This window comes from Carcharodon carcharias, chromosome 34 (assembly GCF_017639515.1).
Source record: "Carcharodon carcharias isolate sCarCar2 chromosome 34, sCarCar2.pri, whole genome shotgun sequence".
Classification (NCBI taxonomy): Eukaryota; Metazoa; Chordata; class Chondrichthyes; order Lamniformes; family Lamnidae; genus Carcharodon; species Carcharodon carcharias.
This window is the reverse complement of record NC_054500.1, coordinates 21701924-21722767: the sequence shown is the minus strand read 5'-3', so window position 1 is coordinate 21722767 and position 20844 is coordinate 21701924. Positions and strand designations below refer to the sequence as shown.

General features: G+C 49.5%; 1 protein-coding gene across 2 annotated transcripts in view; it reads right to left on the bottom strand.

Moving 5' to 3' along the window:
* Window positions 1-10641: 10641 nt before the first annotated feature.
* Window positions 10642-20844, bottom strand: part of map3k10 (mitogen-activated protein kinase kinase kinase 10) — a 56528-nt gene continuing 46325 nt past the window's right edge. For both annotated transcript variants that reach the window (XM_041179324.1, XM_041179325.1), the window contains exons 5-10: window positions 20359-20599; window positions 18886-19008; window positions 16813-16951; window positions 14069-14181; window positions 12462-13202; window positions 10642-11321 (exon numbers count right to left, since the gene is read on the bottom strand). In XM_041179324.1, the coding sequence (XP_041035258.1) occupies window positions 10897-11321; window positions 12462-13202; window positions 14069-14181; window positions 16813-16951; window positions 18886-19008; window positions 20359-20599 (1782 nt within the window). In that variant the 3' untranslated portion in view covers window positions 10642-10896. The remainder of the gene's footprint in view (window positions 11322-12461; window positions 13203-14068; window positions 14182-16812; window positions 16952-18885; window positions 19009-20358; window positions 20600-20844) is intronic.

Below are 20844 nucleotides of genomic sequence, written 5' to 3'. Positions count from 1 at the left end.
CTTCAACAACATGTCTCTCTTTTCAGCAAGATTCAAGGATGAGAATTTTAAATTGAGGTGTTGCCAGGCCAGGACTCAATGTAAGTCAGTGAGCACTGGGGGTGATGGGTGAAGGGGACTCAGTGTGAGTTAGGGTACAGGGAGCAGAATGTTGGATGAGCTCAAGGGTAGGAGATGGGAGGCTGACCAGGAGAGAGTTGGGATGGCTGAGTCTGGAGGTAACAAAGGCGGGGATGAAGCAGAGGGAGGTGCGGAATCAAGCAATGTTGTAGAAATGGAGGTACATGGCCTTGATGATGTGTGATGATATCATGCCAAGGCATTCAAAGGTGAATAATCAATCAACATTCGACATCGAGCCACATAAGGAGATACTAGGGGAGGTGATCAATAACTTGTCAAAGAGGTGGGATTTAAGGCGCATCTTTAAGGAGGACAGAGAGAGCTGGAGAGGTTTAGGGAGGGAATTGCAGAGCTTAAGGCTAAGGTGGCTGAGGGCACAGTCACTAATGGCAGAGCGATCCAAATCAGGCGAAGAGAGGGCAGAATTGGAGCAGAGCAAAGAGATGGGGTAAGGCAGGTGAGGGGGGGAGTGGGTGACAATTTTTGGATGCAGGGTGGGTGGGAGCTTTGAAGATGCCAAATGGAAGATGGTAAAGGGATCTTCAGGGCTGTTGTGGAGCCGGCAGAGAGTTTGTTGGAAAACCCTAAAGGCCCTTTTAAGATTCCCTTCAACAGGTGATGGGGCTGTTCATTTACATAAAAGAGTCCAGCTCTTGGGGATGCCAAGTAAAGAAAAAAAGCACCAGACTTCAGAGGGACCAGCGCATGTGCAGGTTAAGACCAGACTGTCACGCAGCTAAATTAGTAAACACGTAGCAATTTTGACTTTGAACACTCTATTTTGGGGGCGAGAAGATGTGTGACCTTTTTACAATACCAGAAGTTTCCATTTCCATATTTTTAAATGCAGCTGCATTTGTGATGCAGTCCAAAAATAGCACTGGTTGTGTTGCTAGGTTACTCAGGGGCTGAAAAGCTTGTTTGATTGGTTGGTGTCAAAGGGCCTCACTTTTCCCAGTGTGTCTACAGCGCAGCCTGAAGAATTCTCAACGTTACTCTCCCTGTCTCGGGGTGAAGCCTGGGTTCGATCTCACTTCCCAGCTGCTTGACCGGTTTTGGTTTGAAGAAGCCTGGGTCAAGGTCAGAACTGCGGAACATTCCCACCATCACAGAGAGGAGGAAAGGGAAGGGAAGATCTGCATTCCTATAGCACCTTCCACAAGCTCAGGACATCCCAAAGCGTTTTACAGCCAATGAAGTTGGCCACTGTTGTAGTAGCAGCAGCCAATTTGCACACAGCAAGCTCCCACAAAACAGTGATGTGGCCACGAGCAGATTCATTTGTTTTTAGTGAGATTGGGCGAGGGATAAATATTGACCCCAGCGCATCAGGGAGAACTCCCCTGGTCTTGAGCATGAGTGTATTGGACATTCAGTGCTAGGAGCATGAGGTTTGCCTTATGGGGAGATGTTGGTCAGGTTGGGCCTATACTCGTTGGAGTTTAGAAGAATGAAAGGTTATGAGGGGACTCGACAGGGTGGATACTGAGAGGATGATTCCCCTTACAGGGGAAGCTGGAACTTGGGGGTGCAGTTTAAGAATAAAGAGTCTCCCGATTAAGACGGAGATGAGGAGGAATTTCTTCCCTCAGAGGGTCATTAGTGTTTGGAATTCTCTTCCACAGAGAACAGCGGAGGCTGAGTTAGACAGATTTTTGATTTCAAAGGGAGTCAGGGGTTATGGGGGACGGGCAGGAAGGTGGAGTTGAGGCTACAATCAGATCAGCCATGATCTTATTGAGTTGCGGAGCAGGCTCGATGGGCCGAATGGCCTCCTCCTGCTCCTAGGTCATGTCACGTGTTGAGACCTCCAGAACTGACAGCCAGGAATGGCAACCCCAGGGGCCGATGGTGAGTATCTGTTGGAAATACTGTCACTTGTATACTTCATAAATCCATGATGGACTGATATTGAATGTTTAAGAATCTGATTGACTTTATGAAGTAAATTATAAATGAGCCCCTCATAGAAAGATTGAACAAGTTCCCACACAGAACGAGGCCATTCGGCCCTTTGGGTCTGTGCCAGCTGAATCCCACTTGCCAGTTGTTGGCCCGTAACTCTGCAGGTGACAGCACTTCAAATGGATATCCGTGGGGTTTTTATAAATTAGTTGAGGGTTTCTGTCTCTACCTCACTTTCAGGCAATGAGTTCCAGACCCCCATCTTCCTCTGGGTGAAAGAAATTGTCAACTCCCCTCTAATCCTTACGATTATTTTAAATCTTCATCCCCTGCTTATCTCTGCTAAGGGAAACAGATCCACGCTATATAGGTCCCTCAATTTTATACACCTCAATTAAATCTCTCCTCAGCCACCTCTAGAGGAAACAACCCCAGCCTATCCAATCCTTTCCTCATCGCTAAAATTCTCCGTTCCTGGCAACGTCTTTATAAATCTCCACTGTACCCTCTTCTTGTGAAAAGATTCATGAGAATGGCTCCAGGAATGAGGAACTTTGGTTACCTGGATAGATTGGAGAAGTTGGGGCTGTTTTCTTTGGAGAAGAGAAGGCTGAGAGGAGATTTGACAGAGGTGTTCAAAATCATGGGGGGTTCGGAGAGAGAGGGAGAGACTGTTCCCATTGGTGGAAGGATCAAGAATGAGACGGCACAGATTTAAAGCTGTTGGCAAAAGAGGCAATGGAGGCACGAGGTAAAATGTAACCACTCGCTGTGTGGAAAAGGTCTGGAAAGCGCTGCCTGAGAGTGTGATGGGGGCAGGTTCAACTGAGGCATTCAAAAGGGAGTTAGACAGTTATCAGAAAAGGAAGAATGTGCAGGGTTATGGGGAAAAAGTGGGGGCATTGGTACTAGGTGACTTGTTCATTCAGAGGGCTAGCACGGACACGATGGACTGAAGCACTTCCTTCTAAGCTATAACCGTTTTGTGACTGTGTCATGAACTGCATCCTGTAATGCAGTGACCACACCTGAATGAGTACTTTAGCTGCAGCCTAACTAGTGTTTTATACACTAGGATAAGTCTCACCTCCCTGCTCTTATATTCTAAACCTTGGCCGTTAAGGCAATGTATCCCTTCTCCTCCCGTTCCAGGTTAAAAAGAACCTGTGGCCAAATTAAATACCATGGTTAACTTCAGAGCAGCTGACTTGTGGACATCAGAGACTGGTCCAGACTCTGCAACTTCACTCTCTGGTGCAAGGAGCCACCTGTTGCCATGGATCAGTGGGTCACACTCTCACCTCTGGGTTCAACTGCCTCGAGAAACTTGACACAAAGTCTAGTCTGACACTCCCAGTGCCACTCTGTCAGAGGTGCTGTCTTTCAGATGAGACTTTAAGCCCTAGTCTGCCCTCTCAGGTGGACATAAAACATCCCGTTGGCTGCTATTTCGAAGAAGAGCAGGGGAGTTCTCCCCGGTGTCCTGGCCGATATTTATCCCTCAACCAACATTAAAAAAAGGACAGATTGCCTGGTCATTATCTCACTGCTGTCTATGGGATCTTTGTGTGTGTGAAATTGGCTGCCATTTTACCTCCAGTATAACATTGACGACACTTGGGGGGGGGGGGGGTGGCGGCGGGGGGAGAAAATTCATTAGCATTAAAACGCTTCGGGATGTACTGAGGTGGCGAAAGATGCTACAGAGATGCAGAGAGTCTTTATTACTTCTTATTTCTGAGGACACCCAGGCTCTGGCTCCACACTCCCACCTTGTGGCCAGTGTGTGAATTCTCCTCTTGGCACCAGCACTGATGCTGAAATCCTAAACCTCCAGGGCCCACAAAAAATTAAGCTAGTAACAGGGGAACCAGGAGCTGAAACTTAAGCCGCCGTCTGAATGCTCCTGATCCAGATGCGGTGCTGATGTTCTGTCTCTCCTGGGTGAAAAGCTGAGTCGCTCTGTTCTGATACACGGACATGGGCCTCTCCATCCCTAACTCTGCCCTGGGTCATTCCGGTGATGACTCAATGAATAATCCATGAGGGAAAAACTTAAAATAAAGAAGTCAAACATTGACAAAAAGGTTTAATTTCTTCTACAAATCACAGAATCACCAATTCTCCTCACTGTATAACTTAAAGATAAATCAGCCATTAAAATCTGGCAAATTCTTTATATAATTTACATGTATTTACATAGAGATGAAAGTTTAAACATCCTTTTGACAGCTTATTACATCTGTTAGACTGACTGCATCCACGAGATGTCCTTGTTCTGTGAATGAATAGTCACATTACTTACTGTTATTTACATCATTTACAGAATAATTAGCTTCCTGACTCGAGATTGCACAGGTATCAGGTACTGGCCCAGCTCGAGGAATCCTTCATATTCCCACCACTAGCCTCTTCTATACGGTCGCAATGCTGACAGTGAGCAGCAGGAGGGGCTGTGACCCAAGACCTTGCTGTCATGAATGACCCAGCTTCAGAAACAAGTACAGCTCCAGTGAAGTCCTTGGAGTAAGTTTTGTCTTGTGAAAAAATTAACTTTTCGAGCGTTAAAAGGCTCTATTCCACACAATTAGTGCATTGTAGGGACAAATCCTGAATTTTCCTTTAAAATGTGGGATAACATTGCCATGAGTTCAATCCCCTCCCCAGCCCTTTCCCCATCTTCTACAGAGTGACTTATCCAATCATTTCTACTCCTCCTGAACCATACAAATCTCCTTTTCAAGCTAATATCCCTTTCAAAAACCTGACACAAGCCACAATCGATCAAATGGCCCCTTCCTGTGGTGTATGATTCTATGATGTCCAATTCCTGTTTGACAGTTTATTAATGAATCTGCTTCTGCCGCCCTTTCAGACAGCACCTTCCCGATCTCAACAACTCACTTGTGTAAAAAAACAAAAATGCTCATCTCCCCCTCTGGTTCTTTCACCAAGTATTTTAAATCTCTCCCTCCTTCCTGCCACTGGAAACAGTTTCTCCTTATTTACTCTCCAAAACCTCCTTTGAATGCCACCATTAATTTTTAAAAATGCATTCATGGGATGTGGGTTTCACTGGCTGGGCCAGCATTTATTGCCCATCCCTAGTTGCCCTTGAGAAGATGGTGGTGAGCTGCCTTCTTGAACCGCTGCAGTCCATGTGGTGTAGGTACACCCACAGTGCTGTTAGGGAGGGAGTTCCAGGATTTTGGGGAGTCAGGAGTTAGGTTACTCATCGCATGATTCTCAGTCTCTGACTTGCTCTTGTAGCCACAATATTTATATGGCTAGTGCAGTTCAGTTTCTGGTCAATGGTAACCCCCAGGATGTTGATAGTGGGGGATTCAGTGATGGTAATGCCATTGAATGTCAAGGGGTGATGGTTAGATTCTTTCATTGGAGATGGTCATTGCCTGACACTTGTGTGATGTGAATGTTATTTGCCACTTGTCAGCCCAAGCCTGGATATTGTCCAGGTCTTGCTGCATTTGGACATGGACTGCTTCATTATCTGAGAAGTGGTGAATAGTGCTGAACATTGTGCAATCATCAATGAACATCCCCACTTCTGACCTTATGATGGAAGGAAGGTCATTGATGAAGCAGCTGAAGATGGTTGGGCCGAGGACACTACCCTGAGGAACTCCTGCAGTGATGTCCTGGAACTGAGATGTCTGAATTCCAACAACCACAACCAGCTTCCTTTGTGCTTGTTATGACTCCAACCAGCGGAGAGTTTTCCCCTGATTCCCATTGACTCAAGTTTTGCCAGGGCTCCTTGATGCCACACTCGGTCAAATGCTGCCTTGATGTCAAGGGCAGTCACTCTCACCTCACATCAGGAGTTCAGCTCTTTTGTCCATGTTTGAACCAAGGCTGGAATGAGGTCAGGAGCTGAGTGGCCCTGGCAGAACCAAACTGGGCGTCAGTGAGCAGGTTATTGCTAAGCAAGTGCCGCTTGATAGCACTGTTGATTACCCCTTCCATCACTTTACTGATGATGGAGAGTAGACTGATGGGGCGGTAATCGGCCGGGTTGGATTTATCCTGCTTTTTGTGTACAGGACATACCTGGGCAATTTTCCACATAGCCGGGTAGATGCCAGTGTTGTAGCTGTACTGGAACAGCTTGGCTAGGGGCACAGCAAGTTCAGGACCACAAGTCTTCAGTACAATTGCCGGAATATTGTCAGGGCCCATAGCCTTTGCAGTATCCAGTGCCTTCAGCCGTTTCTTGATATCACATGGAGTGAATCGAATTGGCTGAAGACTGGTATCTGTGATGCTGGGGACCTCCGGAGGAGGCTGAGATGGATCATCCACTCAGCACTTCTGGCTGGAAATTGTTGTAAAAGCTTCAGCCTTATCTTTTGCACAGATGTGCTGGGCTCCTCCATCATTGAGGATGGGGATATTTGTGGGGCCTCCTCCCCCAGTGAGTTGTTTAATTGTCCACCACCATTCACGACTGGATGTGGCAGGACTGCAGAGCTTAGATCGGATCCGTTGGTTGTGGGATCGCTTAGCTCTGTCTGTCACTTGCTGCTTATGCTGTTTGACACACAAGTAGCCCTGTGTTATAGCTTCACCATGTTTATACCTCATTTTTAGGTATGTCTGGTTCTGCTCCTGGCATGCCCTCCTGTACTCTTCATTGAACCAGGGTTGATCCCCTGGCTTGATGGTAATGGTAGAGTGGGGGATATGCTGGGCCATGAGGTTACAGATTGTGTTCGAGTACAATTCTGCTGCTGCTGATGGCCCACAGCACCTCATGGATGCCCAGTCTTGAGTTGCTAGATCTGTTTGAAATCTATCCCGTTTAGCACAGTGGTAGTGCTACACAACACAATGGAGGGTATCCTCAATGTGAAGGTTGGACTTCGTCTCCACAATGACTGTGCGGTGGTCACTCCTACTGATACTGTCATGGACAGATGCATCTGACGTAGGCAGGTTGGTGAGGATGAGGTCAAGTATGTTTTTCCCTCTTGTTGGTTCCCTCACCACCTGCTGCAGACTCAGTCTAGCAGCCACGTCCTTTAGGACTTGGTCAGTAGTGGTGCTACCAGCCACTCTTGGTGATGGACATTGAAGTCCCCCACCCAGAGTACATTCTGTGCCCTTGCCACCCTCAGTGCTTCCTCCAAGTGGTGTTCAACATGAAGGGGCACTGATTCATCAGCTGAGGACGCTGCTCGAAGAACAATCCCAGCTCTTTCACATTAAGCGAACCCCTCACTCTAATAAATCTGCAAATTCAGGGCCTTCACATCCTTCCTAAAGTGGGACGCCCAGAGTTGGAACTGATGACTTCAGATGAGGCCTAAGCAGAGATTTCAATAAAGCTTTTAGCAGAACTTCCTTAGTTTTTGTATTCTTAATTTTTAAAGCCAAGGATCCTATAATTTTCTGCCGACCTCTCCTGCTATCTTTAAAGATCCTAACTTACTCCCCACTCGCTCTATCCATTCTCCCTCTTTAAACTTTAGTTTATATTGTCTTTTCTCATTCTGCCCCCAAAAATGCATCCCCTCGCACTCCTCTTTGTTAAATTTTATCTGCCGCCTCTCTGCTTATTTCACCTATTTGTCTCCTGAAGTCATTTTTTTATGGGGTGTGGGTGACGCTGACAAGGCCAGCATTTGTTGCCCATCCCTAATTACCCTTGAACCGAATGTTTTGCTAGACCATTTCGGAAGTTAAGAGTCAACGACATTGCTGTGGGCCTGGAGTCACATACATTTGAAATAGGAGCAGAAGAAGGCCATTCGGCCCCTCGAACCTGCTCCACCATTCGATAAGATCATGGCTGATCTGTTTGCGTTTCGAATTCCACAATCCTATCAGCCCCCGGTAACTTTTGATTCCCTAAAAAGAATCTATCTGCCTCTGTGTTAAAAATATTCAGTGACCCCCCACCTCCAATGCCTGAGGCAGAGAGTCGCACAACCCTCAGAGAAAATATCTCCTCATCTCTGCCCTATAAGGACCATCCCTAATTTTAAAACGTGCCCCCTGGTTCTGGACTCACCCACCCTTTCCACATCCACTTGTCAAGGCCGTTCAGGATCTTGTATACTTCAGTCAAATCACCCCTCACTCTCCTAAACTCCAGTGGAAACAAGCCCAGTATGTCCAACCTTTCCTCATAAGACAATAAAGATGTAGGCCAAACCAGGTAAGGACAGCAAATTTCTTCCCCTAAAGGGCATTAGTGAACCAGATGGGTTTTTAACGACAATCCGCTAGTTTCATGGTCACCATTACTGAGACTAGCTTTCAGTTCCAGATTTTATTCCTTGAATTTAAATTCCACCAACTGCTGTGGTGGGATCTGTGTCCCCAGAGCGACAACCCAGATCCCTGGACCCGTTACCACCTTCCTTATTGTTTACCACATTTCCAAACTCTGTCACCTGTAAACTTTGAAATCACGTCCTGCATCTGCAAGATGAGGACATTATAATGAACTGGGGCACCAGCCTTTAGTTTTACTCACAAGAGAATTAAGCAACAAACCGCCTTTTTAAAAGTCCACATAGACAACAACTGCATCACCCTCAAGATATCATTTCATCAAACAACGCAATCAAGTTTGTCTGACACAAATTAGGTCATTAATTAAGTCACATTTCTCAAACCGTTCCCCCGGCCTTGCCCCTGCTGAATTTATCATCCTCCCACCTTTTTTGAAGCATTTACAACCGCCCCATCCTCTGGGACCACTTCAACACTGAAGGGGAATTGGAAGATTGTGGCCAGACCCTCGGCTATTTCCGCCTTTAACAACCCTCTGCGACCATCCGGGGCAGGTGACTTTGAGCACCGCCAACTCACTAAGCTCCTCCCTTTACCTCTTTTTAACTCTATCATGGTTCACGACTCCCACCTCTTGTTGCTGTGACGTTGGCATCTTTCTCTACTTTGAAGACCAAGTGTTCACAGAGCCTCAGCTGCACCCTCTGCCCTGCACGAGACTGGCCTTTAACAAGTCCTACTCCTTCCGCGACTGTCTGCTTGCTCTGTATATGTTTATGAAATACGGTTTATGTTAGCTTTTCTCCTCCACTCTTGTTGCTCCTCTCACTTCCTTTTCTCTGTTCCCTTCTGTGCTGTCTGCCCAATTCTCTATCTTTTCCCCCTTGGTTTTTATTCTCAGAAATTGGGAACTCCCCTACGCGTAACTTCACTCAACAGAAAATTTGACACAATCTATTGAGAGAGCAGCCTTAAACCGGAACATGGACTGGAAGGTTGTGTACAAGGGGTCGCGCCCTTCTCCAATTAGTCGCCAACAGGAGTTGTCTTCCCTTTTTAATTAACCCAGTTCGCCCTATATCTGTGGTCATTGGGGAAGAGTTGACCAATAAGAAATAAGCCATCAAGAACATGATCATTGAGAAAGTCTGGTCCTGAGCTTTTTGAAAGACTTGGCACTTTACAGATGTGGACTGGATGGTTGAGGCCTTAAGTGAAAATGTAGGCAGGTCCCCTCCCTCCCTCTTTGATTGGAAGACTTTGGGATAAATGAGTTGAATCCTCTGGGGCCTAAATAAATCCCGAAACCTGGATTTCAAGCATTGATCGGGGTTGGTCTCCCATTCCACATTCCTCAAACCGTGCGCGCTCAGTTACTGGACCCCCCCCCACCAACTGAGGTGTGTGCAACAGCAAATAGCCTCCCCCTCCTCTTCCTTGCTCAATGACCTCTTCCCTTCCCTCAACCTCATTCCTTCCCAAAAACAATGATGCGAGGGATGCAGTTCGGCAGGTACCTCCCATGTGGGTGGCTCCACCTGCTCAAGGGGCAATGAGGGATGGGCAACAAACGCTGACCTTGCCAGCGACACCCACCTCCCATGAGGGAAGATGAACAAAGGTAACGGAGATAGTGAGTGTCAACCTCCTGTTTGACTGGTGAGAGGGCACCACAGAGGAGACATGTTGGTCCTCAAAATATCCACAAGCGCCCGTTTTTCAACCAAAGCATTCATGGTGGGGAACCCCCGTGTCCCAAACTCACTCTCTCACTGAGACTGAGCGTAGAGCGGGGTGGAGATAAAATCTTCACAAGGCCAAACTGCTGACATTGGTTTGTTTGCCAACTCAATGAAGTAACTCTGAAAGACAAAGTGCTGCAAGTTCTGCATCGTTCTCACTCCACCCCACCCCCCACCCCCCCCAAGTGGGTGCAGGAGGGAGGAGCAAGGAAAACGGAGAGAAGCGGGCTGTAACGATCACACCTATGGTTGCCAACCCTCCAGGGCTGGCCTGGAATGTCCAGGAATTGAAGATTCATCTTCAGGATGTGGCTGTGAGTAACAGCCCCCGAGAGAAAAAAAATCATTGCAGTGTTTAAAAACAAAAAGGTTTTTAACTTTTCTTCCAACTCCTTTATTAGCTATAAACATGTTGGAAACGTTGGGGGTGGGAAGGCTTTTTGACTGGGGGGAACCTGATGGATTTCATGGGATGGAGCCTCCAGGGATAGGCCCAAGAAGAGTTGGCAACCCTAAATCCACCACACAATCATTAACTGCTTTGAAAGGCTATTGTGCTGAAATATTGGCCCCCACCCCTCACCCCTCACCCCCCACCAGAGGGTCACAGAAGGTTCATTATTGCACAGTCCAGGTCATTTCTATAACTTTGGAGCTGACTATTTAAGCGCTGAGCCCAGTCATTGGTTGACTCTCATCCAATCAGGCAGTTGGATTCTTGGTCTTGCATACGGATTGGACAGTTCAAATTTTAAACCGTCCAATCAGAACACTGGGTCTTGTCAAGCCAAGGTCAAAGGGCCAAGTGCTGCAGGTCAAGTGGTTGGCTGGTTGCCAGAGGCAACAGGCTTGCGGCCTAGCGGTTTCAGCGCATGTGACCCTCCTCCACGTTGTAGATCGATTCCTTGTGGAGGGCCAGGTCGGCACGGCAGAGCGGCACTGTCCCGTCAGCTGTCTGCCCCTCGAGGTCGATGTCCAGCAAACTCCGGACGCAGCCGGTGTCCAAAGCGGACGGGCAGGAGGTGCCGAGGCGCTCGTCGCCAGAGTCGGTGTTGCTGGGGGTGTCGGCGCTGCTGCCGGGCGAGGCGCTGTGAGTCCTGGTGAAGGAGACAAACCGCCACGGGTCGATGCGCGGGCGGCTGGCTGAAGGCCGGGGCCTTGGCGCAAACTCCAGGGTCTTCGGCCTCTCCAGCATCGCGTCCCGCTCCGAGGTTTTCCGCCGCAGGATCGGAGGCAGGAAGGAGGCTGGATCCGGCAGGCGCGGGATCTCGGTGGAATCCTTGGGAACACCTAGAGGGTGAATCGAAGGGAAAAAAAATGAATGGAAGCAGGTGGACTGGACAATGGGGGACCCAGACGGTCAGTAACCAGACAATATGGATTTAAGACAATTGGAAAACAACCGGAATTCATCCCAACCGGTCCCAACTGGTCCATACTGGTCCCAACTGGTCCATACTGATGTTTATGCTCCACAACACTCTTCCCTCTCCTTTACAGCCATCTTTGGAATTCTCTACCCCATAGGGTTGTATATATTTAAGGCTGAGATGAAGATTTCTGCTCCCTCAGGGAATCAAGGAATATGGGAGTGGGCAGGAAAGCGGAATTGAGGCCAAGGATCGGCCGTGATTATTGTATTGAACAGTGGAGCAGGCTCGAGGGGCCGAAAGGTCTACTCCTGCTCCTGTCTCTTCTGTTCTTATCCACATCACCATATCCTTCTATTCTTTTCTCCCTCGTGTTTATCCAGCTTTCCCTTAAATCTGTCTATCCCATTCGCCTCAACCACTCCCAGTGGGAGCGAGTTCCGCATTCTCCCCACTCTCTGGGTGAAGAAGTTTCTCCTGAATTCCCCATTGGGTTTGTTAGTGACTGTCTCATATTGATGGCCCCGAGTTCTGGGCTCACCCACAAGTAGAAACGTCTTCTGACCTGTCCACATTCCCACTCCCTTTCCACCTGTGGACAAATCGGGAATGGGAACCCACTGGGCCCTATCCCTCTCCCTCCCAACTCCTCAGCCTAAAGAAAGATGCTGAGAATAATTTGAAAGCCCTGTTGTTGACTCAGCGAAGACCAGCCATCAGCGTGCAGGCTGGTTTGAGCCTGATCTTTTCCTGTCGCCCAGTCCCTCATCTGAAACACCCTTCCCAAGGGAGATACAATCCCCATTAACCCATCAGTGTCGATGGTAAAGTCAGGGACGGTACCAAAGCTGGGACACAGGGAAAGGGTGAGCAAGGTGGACACAGCATTGGTCAAATTTTTTAAACAAAGTTTAGACTTAAGTCTAAGAGGTTGAGTTAAGAATAAAATCTACATCTTGTGCTTGAAGCTCAAAGACTTTTGAGAAAACTGAACATATATAATGACAAAGGCGTAGGAAACCACGGTGCAGGTTGATTTTTAATCGAGGTTGGAGTTTACCTGCGTCCACCAGGTTTTGGGTGCTGCTGTCTGATGGAGTCCTCCTGTGCGTCTGGGTCTGTGTCTGCTGCCGGATGGCGCTGTCCGACGGGATCCTCCTGTGCCCCCGTTTGACGGCGGACGAGGCGCTGACGTGCGTGGGGGTGAGCGACTGCTTGGGGTCCTTCTTGAACGTCTCCACTGTCAGGTCGACCAGGGGGTTGGTGGTGTTGGCGGCCGAGGGGGTCCGCGAGAGGCTCCTGGCCCTGTCTGGCGTCCCGCAGGCGCCGGTCTCATCGCTGTCGGACTGCAGGAGCGAGCGGGTGGAGTTGCAGTCCGAGATGGAGGAGAGGGAGAGGAGGGTGACGGAAGAGGAGCCCTCCAGCGAGGGGAGGATGGACTCGTCCCTCCTGGACACCAGGCGGCTAGGGGGGCTGTTGCTGCTGCTGTTGCTGCTGTTGCTGCGGAAGCGGCCGGTGCGTTGGAAGATCCCGTCCCGTTTCTTCCTCTCCTCCTTGGCGTCCTGCTCGTCCTGCAGGACCTGCTGTCTCCAAAGGGTCAAAAGGTCGCAGCTCAGGCCCACTGAGCTGAGGACGTTGGCGCAGCCCAGCAGCACCAGGTCGTTCCTCCGGCGCTGGGAGCCGGGTTTGGGTTCACCCAGGGTGTAGATGACAGGGGAGCTGTCGTCCAGGATGTTGGCTTCGCTTTCAGGGAAACCCAGGACAAAGGGTGACTGGTTTGGATTTTGGAATTTCTGACCCTCTGCAGAGAGATGGAGCTGAGTTAAGAAGTCAAGCTTTACTCTGAGCCGCACTAACCGGGGTGGGCCAAACTAAACATCAGCGACTTGCATTTCTGTAGCACCTTTAACGTCCTCAAGAGGTGGCAGCCAGTGAAGGAATGTTCACGTGGGTCAGCCAGTGGCTCGGCGTGGTGCTCACCTCTCAGTCTGAAGGCTGTAGGTGGGTTCGAGTCCCACTCGGGAGACTTGAGCACAGAATCCAGGTTGACAACCCCAGCGCAGTACCGAGGGGGTGCTGCACAGTCAGAGGTCACGTTCGCCCTCTCGGGTAGGCAAAAAAAGATCTCATTATTTCAAAGAAGAGCAGGGGAGTTCTCCCCGGTGCCCTGGCCAATAATTATCCCTCTACCAAGATCACAAAAACAGTGTGTCTGGTCATTATCCCATTTCTGTTGTGGGAGCTTGCTGTGCACAGAACGTTCACTGTGTTTCCTACCTTCCAACAGTGACTACGCTTCAGGAAATGTGTCTCAAGCCCTGCAAAGTGCCTTGGGATGTCCTGATGTTGTGAAAGGCGCTACATAAATGCAAGTTCTTGCCAGAAGCCAGGAGACAAGTGTGTCAATATTCAGCCTATCTATCCCCCACTCATTTCTCACTCAACACACTCTCTACAACCCCCCCCTCACACCCCCACCCCCAACATCCGCACTTTCCAGTCTCTGGCGGGAGTTCCAGTCCGACTGTTCGCCCCCATAGCCGCGCTGGTCGAGATTAAATTCACTTCCCAATGTCCCTGGGGTAGTGGGAGGAAGGGGCCATTTTCACACCCTTCCCCTCCCCCTTCCCTCCCTCTCAAATATCCCAATGGAAGTTCAGCACCTACCCATCTCCGTGAGGCTGGCAAACCCCATGGTTATTGGAATGTGCCGGGGGGCTTTCCCCAAACTCGGGGCACTCGATGACCAGAACTTGCTGCCGTCCCCCAGAGACCTCAACCTGTAGGTGCAAAGAAACAGTGTTAGGAAACGGAAGAGCCATTCGGCCCATCGAGCCAGACTGCTCGCCACATCAGCCGTTATAGCCGACAGCAACTTAAATGACATGTGTCCATGTTGATTAAGGACTGGATTTGGACTCAGTTCAAGACCAAGTGAACACAGGGGCCCATTAAACCAAATGGGCCCAAACTGGAAACTTCACTACAACAGGGGGAGAGCACAAGGCCAGGCTGGTGCAGAGTGAGGTGCTCAGCTGAGGCTGGGACCGAGGCTCATTGACTGGGTACTGTAGAGGGAGCTTTACTCTGGATCTAACCCTATGCTGTACCTGTCCTGGGAGTGTTTGATGGGGACAGTGTAGAGGGAGTTTTACTCTGTATCTAACCCCGTGCTGTACCTGTCCTGGGAGTGTTTGATGGGGACAGTATAGAGGTAGCTTTACTCTGTATCTAACCCCGTGCTGTACCTGTCCTGGTAGTGTTTGATGGGGACAGTGTAGAGGAACATTTACTCTGTATCTAACCCCGTGCTGTACCTGTCCTGGGAGTGTTTGATGGGGACAGTGTAGAGGTAGCTTTACTCTGTATCTAACCCCGTGCTGTACCTGTCCTGGGAGTGTTTGATGGGGACAGTGTAGAGGAACATTTACTCTGTGTCTAACCCCGTGCTGTACCTGTCCTGGGAGTGTTTGATGGGGACAGTGTAGAGGAACATTTACTCTGTATCTAACCCTGTGCTGTACCTGTCCTGGGAGTGTTTGATGGGGACAGTGTAGAGGGAGCTTTACTCTGTATCTAACCCCGTGCTGTACCTGCCCTGGGAGTGTTTGATGGGGACAGTGTAGAGGGAGTTTTACTCTGTATCTAACCCCGTGCTGTACCTGTCCTGGGAGTGTTTGATGGGGACAGTATAGAGGGAGCTTTACTCTGTATCTAACCCCGTGCTGTACCTGTCCTGGTAGTGTTTGATGGGGACAGTGTAGAGGAACATTTACTCTGTATCTAACCCCGTGCTGTACCTGTCCTGGGAGTGTTTGATGGGGACAGTGTAGAGGTAGCTTTACTCTGTATCTAACCCCGTGCTGTACCTGTCCTGGGAGTGTTTGATGGGGACAGTGTAGAGGAACATTTACTCTGTATCTAACCCCGTGCTGTACCTGTCCTGGGAGTGTTTGATGGGGACAATGTGGAGGGAGATTTAATCTGTATCTAACCCCATGCTGTACCTGTCCTGGGAGTGTTTGATGGGAAAAGTGTAGAGGGTGCTTTACTCTATATCTCACCCCTTGCTGTACCTGTCCTGGGAGCGTTTGATGGGACAGTGTAGAGGGAGATTTACTCTGTGTCGAACCCCGTGCTGTACCTGTCCTGGGAGCGTTTGATGGGACAGTGTAGAGGGAGCTTTACTCTGTGTCGAACCCCGTGCTGTACTTGTCCTAGGAAAGTTTGATGGGGACATGTAGAGGGAGCTTTACTCTGTGTCGAACCCCGTGCTGTACTTGTCCTAGGAAAGTTTGATGAGGACAGTGTAGAGGGAGCTTTACTCTGTATCTAACCCCGTGCTGTACCTGTCCTGGGAGTGTTTGATGGGGACAGTGTAGAGGGAGCTTTACTCTGTATCTAACCCCGTGTTGTACCTGTCCTGGGAGTGTTTGATGGGGACAGTGTAGAGGGAGCTACACTCATATTGAACCTGATTTAGGTGAGTGCTGGGTAGGAGGAAGTGTCCCTTTGTTCAGAGCTGTGGCCTCACCTTGAGAATAAATATACCCAATTCTTGGTTTTGAAGGAAGCAGAGATGTGGTCCAGTCACCAATAATATGTAGGTAATAATGACTCATTATGAACAGGTCCAGCATTTAGACATTCCCTGCCTGAGCGACATAGCTGATGTAGGAGACACATCAATTCACTGTGACGTTTCTAATTGGTTTTATTGTGCACAGGAACTGGAGGTCACCATCTAGCCCCTCAAACCTGTTCTACTATTCAATTAGATCATGAGTGACCCATAATCGGCACCATTTATCCACAGCTCTCGATCCCCTGATTCAGCAAAATTCACCCCACTCTTGAAATTTTCAGTTGACCCCCAGCCTCAGCAGCTTTATCAGGGAGGTAGTTACAGATTCCCACTCCCCTTTGTGTGAAGAGGTGCTTCCTGACATCACCCCTGAACGGCCTGGCTCGAATTTTAAGGTTAAGCCCCCTTGTTCTGGACTTGCCCACCACAACCCAGAGGAAATAGTTTCTCTTTATCGACCCAATCAAATTCTTTAATCTCTTAAAGACCTTGGTTAGATCACCTCTTAATCTCCTAAACCCAAAGCAACACTGGCCCAATCTGTGGAACCTTCCATGTTTTTTAACCTGGGTTAGTCCTGGTATAATTCAGTGCTGCAGGTTTAAACGGTTTAAGTTCGAGAGCCGTGCTCGGATACAGGTTAACCTTCTCCAGCCATCTATCACTGTTGGGCCTATTAAAGGGGCTAATGGGATGTTGGCCTAGTATTTTATCCCCAACCCTATTCCGGGAGCATCAGAAAGGGTTGATAGTGGCTGCCAGTTGGGGGGGGTGGTTTTGGGGACAGGGCAGAAGTGCCGCCTTATTCCAGAATGATGATTGTTACCTGTCCTCCCCGCCCAGCCGCTCCTTCTGCTGTGTCGAGCTCGGGCCCCAGGTTCGCCCTTTCTTCTTGTGGCCCTCGAACTCTTCACGTTTGTACATGGTGCTGCGTCCCCAGGTTTGACTGCCTTCACCCGGTGTCACTGTGGGGAAGAAGCAGCTCGATTAGCTGTCGGTAGGTCACATTTAGCTACCGCGCTCAGCAGTTACACTCCGCACCCGGCCATCTCAACAGCACAGCACCACCAAGGCTCTTTGCAGACTGTTTTCCTTAGGGTACCCTGCTGCGGCTCAGTGGACAGCGCTCCCACCAAGGAGTCAGAAGGTTGTAGGTTCGAATCCCAATCCAGAGGCTTGAGCCAAAAAAAAATCTGGACTGGCTCTCCCATTGCAGTACTGAGGGGGTGCTGCGCTGTCGGAGGTGCCATCTTTCCACTGAGTCCCGGTCTGCCCTCAGGCGGACCTAAAAGATCCAGTGACACTATTTTGTAGAAGAGCAGGGGAGTTCTCCCTAATGTGCCGGCCAATATTTATCCTTCAGTTAACATAAAAAAAAAACAGATGACCTGGTCATTATCGCATTGCTGCTTGTGGGAGCTTGCTGTGCACAAACTGGCTGCCACATTTCCTACATACCAACAGCAACTACACTTCAAATAAAAAAAAGTACTTAATTGGCTGAAAAACGCTTTGGGACTTCCTGAGTTCCAGAGATCTGCAATTTATACCTGTACATATAAAAGCCACAAGAGGGCAGCATTGTTCCATTTTTATATTTTCCACCAGAGGATTTGAGGTCAGCGCTTTCCGTTTCTTTAACCTTCCTCTTTCATCTGCCCATAAACGCCTGGGCAGTGTTCCCACTGCAGACAGAAACAGATCTTTGATGGTCAGGTCTGGGATTTATCCCCCAGTGAGGCAGCCCTTTCAATAGCAGCCCTTTCCCAAAACCTCCAGGCTCAAAACTCAAACTGGAGAAGAGAAACAGCAGGTGAGGACCAAGGACAAAAATAGAATCACGTTTCCTGCACTTCGAGGGCCCCTGGTGCCCAGGTTCGGACCCCACGAGAGCCCACTCCCCTCCCCCAGCCCCGTCTGCAGCCCAGGCAGCCCGCCCGGTACAGTGGGTGAACGTGGTACCGAGCTCGAGTTAACATAAGAACGTAAGAAATCGGAGCAGGAGGAGGCCATTCAGCCCTTCGAGTTTGCTCCGCCATTCAACCCCAATTTCTTGCGCTGTCCCTGTATCCCTGGACGTTTTTAATATGTAGAAATTTCATCGATCTCAGTCTTGAGTAAACTCAATGATTGGAATTCTCTGTCCCAGAGGGACAGTGAGGCTGAAAGATTCACCATCCTCGGAGTGAAGAAATTCCTTCTCAGCTCAGTGTTAAATGGCTTGCCCCTTACTCTGAGACCCTGGGCCCTGGTTCTAGACCCTGCCTGCCCCCTCAACAACCAGGGGAAACACCCTTCCTGCACCTACCCTGTCGAGCCCTATGACAATGTCAGAATGAGATCACCTCTCATTCTATTAGATTCCAGAGAATAAGGGTCCCATCCATTTAATCTTCGCTCACAGCACAATCCCTCCATCCCAGGAATTTGAGCGAACCTTCGTTGCTCTCTCTCCACGGCGAGTATATCCTTCCTTAGGCAAGGAGACCAAAACCGGACACAATTCTTCCAGGTGAGGCCTCACCAAGTTCAACTGAGGCCACCAGAACTGAGGGAGGTTGCAACTATCAGGAGAGAATGAAGAGGCTGGGGCTCTTTTCTCTCGAAAAGAGGAGACTGAAGGGTGATATGATAGAAGTCTTTAAAATTATGAAGGGGTTTGATAGTGTACCTTAGGATAGAGAGCTGACGGTGAGGAATAAATTCGCCTTTGTTAAGCTACAAGTTTGAGGAGTTATAGCCGAATATACTCAAAAGTTAAATACACCAACCCACTAAGCAACACTGGATTTCATTTTAACTTGTCACTGAAGCTGTAATTAATGCTTCTGCTTAATTAAGACCCTGGCATCACTGAGCTGGTGCTAGTGGTGCAGAGATACATACAACAACAACTTACGCCGAATTGCCCTTAGCCTGGGGATCATGATGGGACTTCCAGGGGGACTTGATCCATCTGCCACCTGACCCTTCCTCTTGTCCACAGTCGGCGATGCCTGCACTGTGATCTTGTGCTCAAACCCTAGCGGACAAACAGAAATCTTTGTTATCTTTCGGCGCCAGGCACCACCCATACGATCATAAGAAATAGGAGCAGGAGGAGGCCATTCAGCCCCTCAGCCCTGCTCCACCATCCAAGAAGTTCATGGCCGATCTGGCTGTGGCCTTAACTCCACTTTCCTGCCCTTTCCCCCCCCACCCCCCAACCCTCGACTCCCTCGTCGATCAAAAATCTGTCTCACTCAGCCTTGAATATATTCAATGACCCAGAATCCACTCCTCTCTGGGGGAGAGAATTCGATAGGCTTTTGGCCCTCTGAGAGAAGAAATTCCTCCTCATCTCCGTCTTAAGTGGGAGACCCCTTATTTTTAAACCGAGTCCCCCAGTTTTAGATTCCCCGCAGGAAGGGAAACATCCTCTTGGCATCCACCCCACCAAAACCCCCTCAGGATTTTATATGTTTCCCTGAGATCACCTCTCATTCTTCTAAACCCCAATCAGACGAGGCCCAACCTGTTCATGTATTGTTCCACTGAGTAATTAAAACAAGGAGACATCCTTCCCACCCCCACCCACCTTAGCATCATGGGTCAGTGTGGAACTGAGCTACAAGGAACAGGAAGATCCCAGTTTGATTCCTCGCCTTGTCCTGAGTTACAGGGAGGGCCCTGGAGAATCTGGCTGAGGGTAGGATTAGGGCGTTGATATCTGCCCCCCACGGTTAAATAGCCGACTGATATTTCGGCTTAGAGTTTTCCCAATGAGTGTTATTCCAAGGTTGGGGTGGGGGGGGATGGAGTAGAGTATTACTAGGATTGAGTGAAAAATCTGTGTTTGATTGTCTAGGACATGAAGACTAGGCTCTGGGTGAGGGGGAGGAAGGGAGGGAAGGGCAGTGCTGGGCTGGGGGACGAGCGGGTTTGTCAGGAGGAAGAGAGAAACCCAGAAGCTGAATGAGCCCCGCCCTCTGGGGGTGATGTAAAAGATCCCGTGACATTATTTCAAAGAGGAGCGGGGTGGGGGGGGTTGGTGGTGGGCGGTGGCTCTCCCCCCCCGCCCCCCCCCACCCACCCAACCCCAACCTGTGTCCTGGTGCTAATATTTATCCCTCAACCAACACCACCAAAAGCCGATTATCTGAGCATTGCCAGGTTGCTTAACGTGGGATCTTGCTGTGCGTAAGTTGGCTGCCACATTCCTGACATTACAGCAGCGAGCACACTCCAAAAACGAGGCGCTTCATTGGTTGCCAAGCGTTTTGGGCAGCCCTGAGCCGATGAAAGGTGCTATAGAAATGCAAGTCTCCCCCTTTCGGACCGGGTCCCTCCACCGATTGGCCCCGGCTCCCCCTGGCGGAGATGCCACACTCACCGGACGGTAAGCTGATCCGGTTTCCATCTTTTAGCTTTAACCGGCTCCTCTTGAAGTTCCCCTTGCGTTTTTTGACTTTGGGCTTTTCCTGGTACAGCTGTCGCATGATAATGTTCAGCTCCCGCTCGACAATGTCGATCTCGCGCTCGGCCAGCTCCTGCTCTCGCCTCCGGAGGACTTCTTCATGGTTCCTCTGCTGGACAGCTGCTCTGCTCAGCTCCTCCTCCCAGCTCCGCAGCTCCTGAAACCAAAGGGATCAGATACAGGGAGGTGGTGCTAATCCCGATCGGCCTCGCACTGTGAACAAGCAGGAAGATCGGCTGATCCATTTATACGTAACAAATTCTGCACCAGCCCATGCCGCCCGTTGGGGTGGGGCCACTAGCTCAATGGAAGCCGTTCCTGCCCTTTTGTGTCACCTTTGACCCCGAGATGAGCTTCTGATCTCATTCGTGTCATCGCTAAGTCTGCCTCTTTGCACCTCTG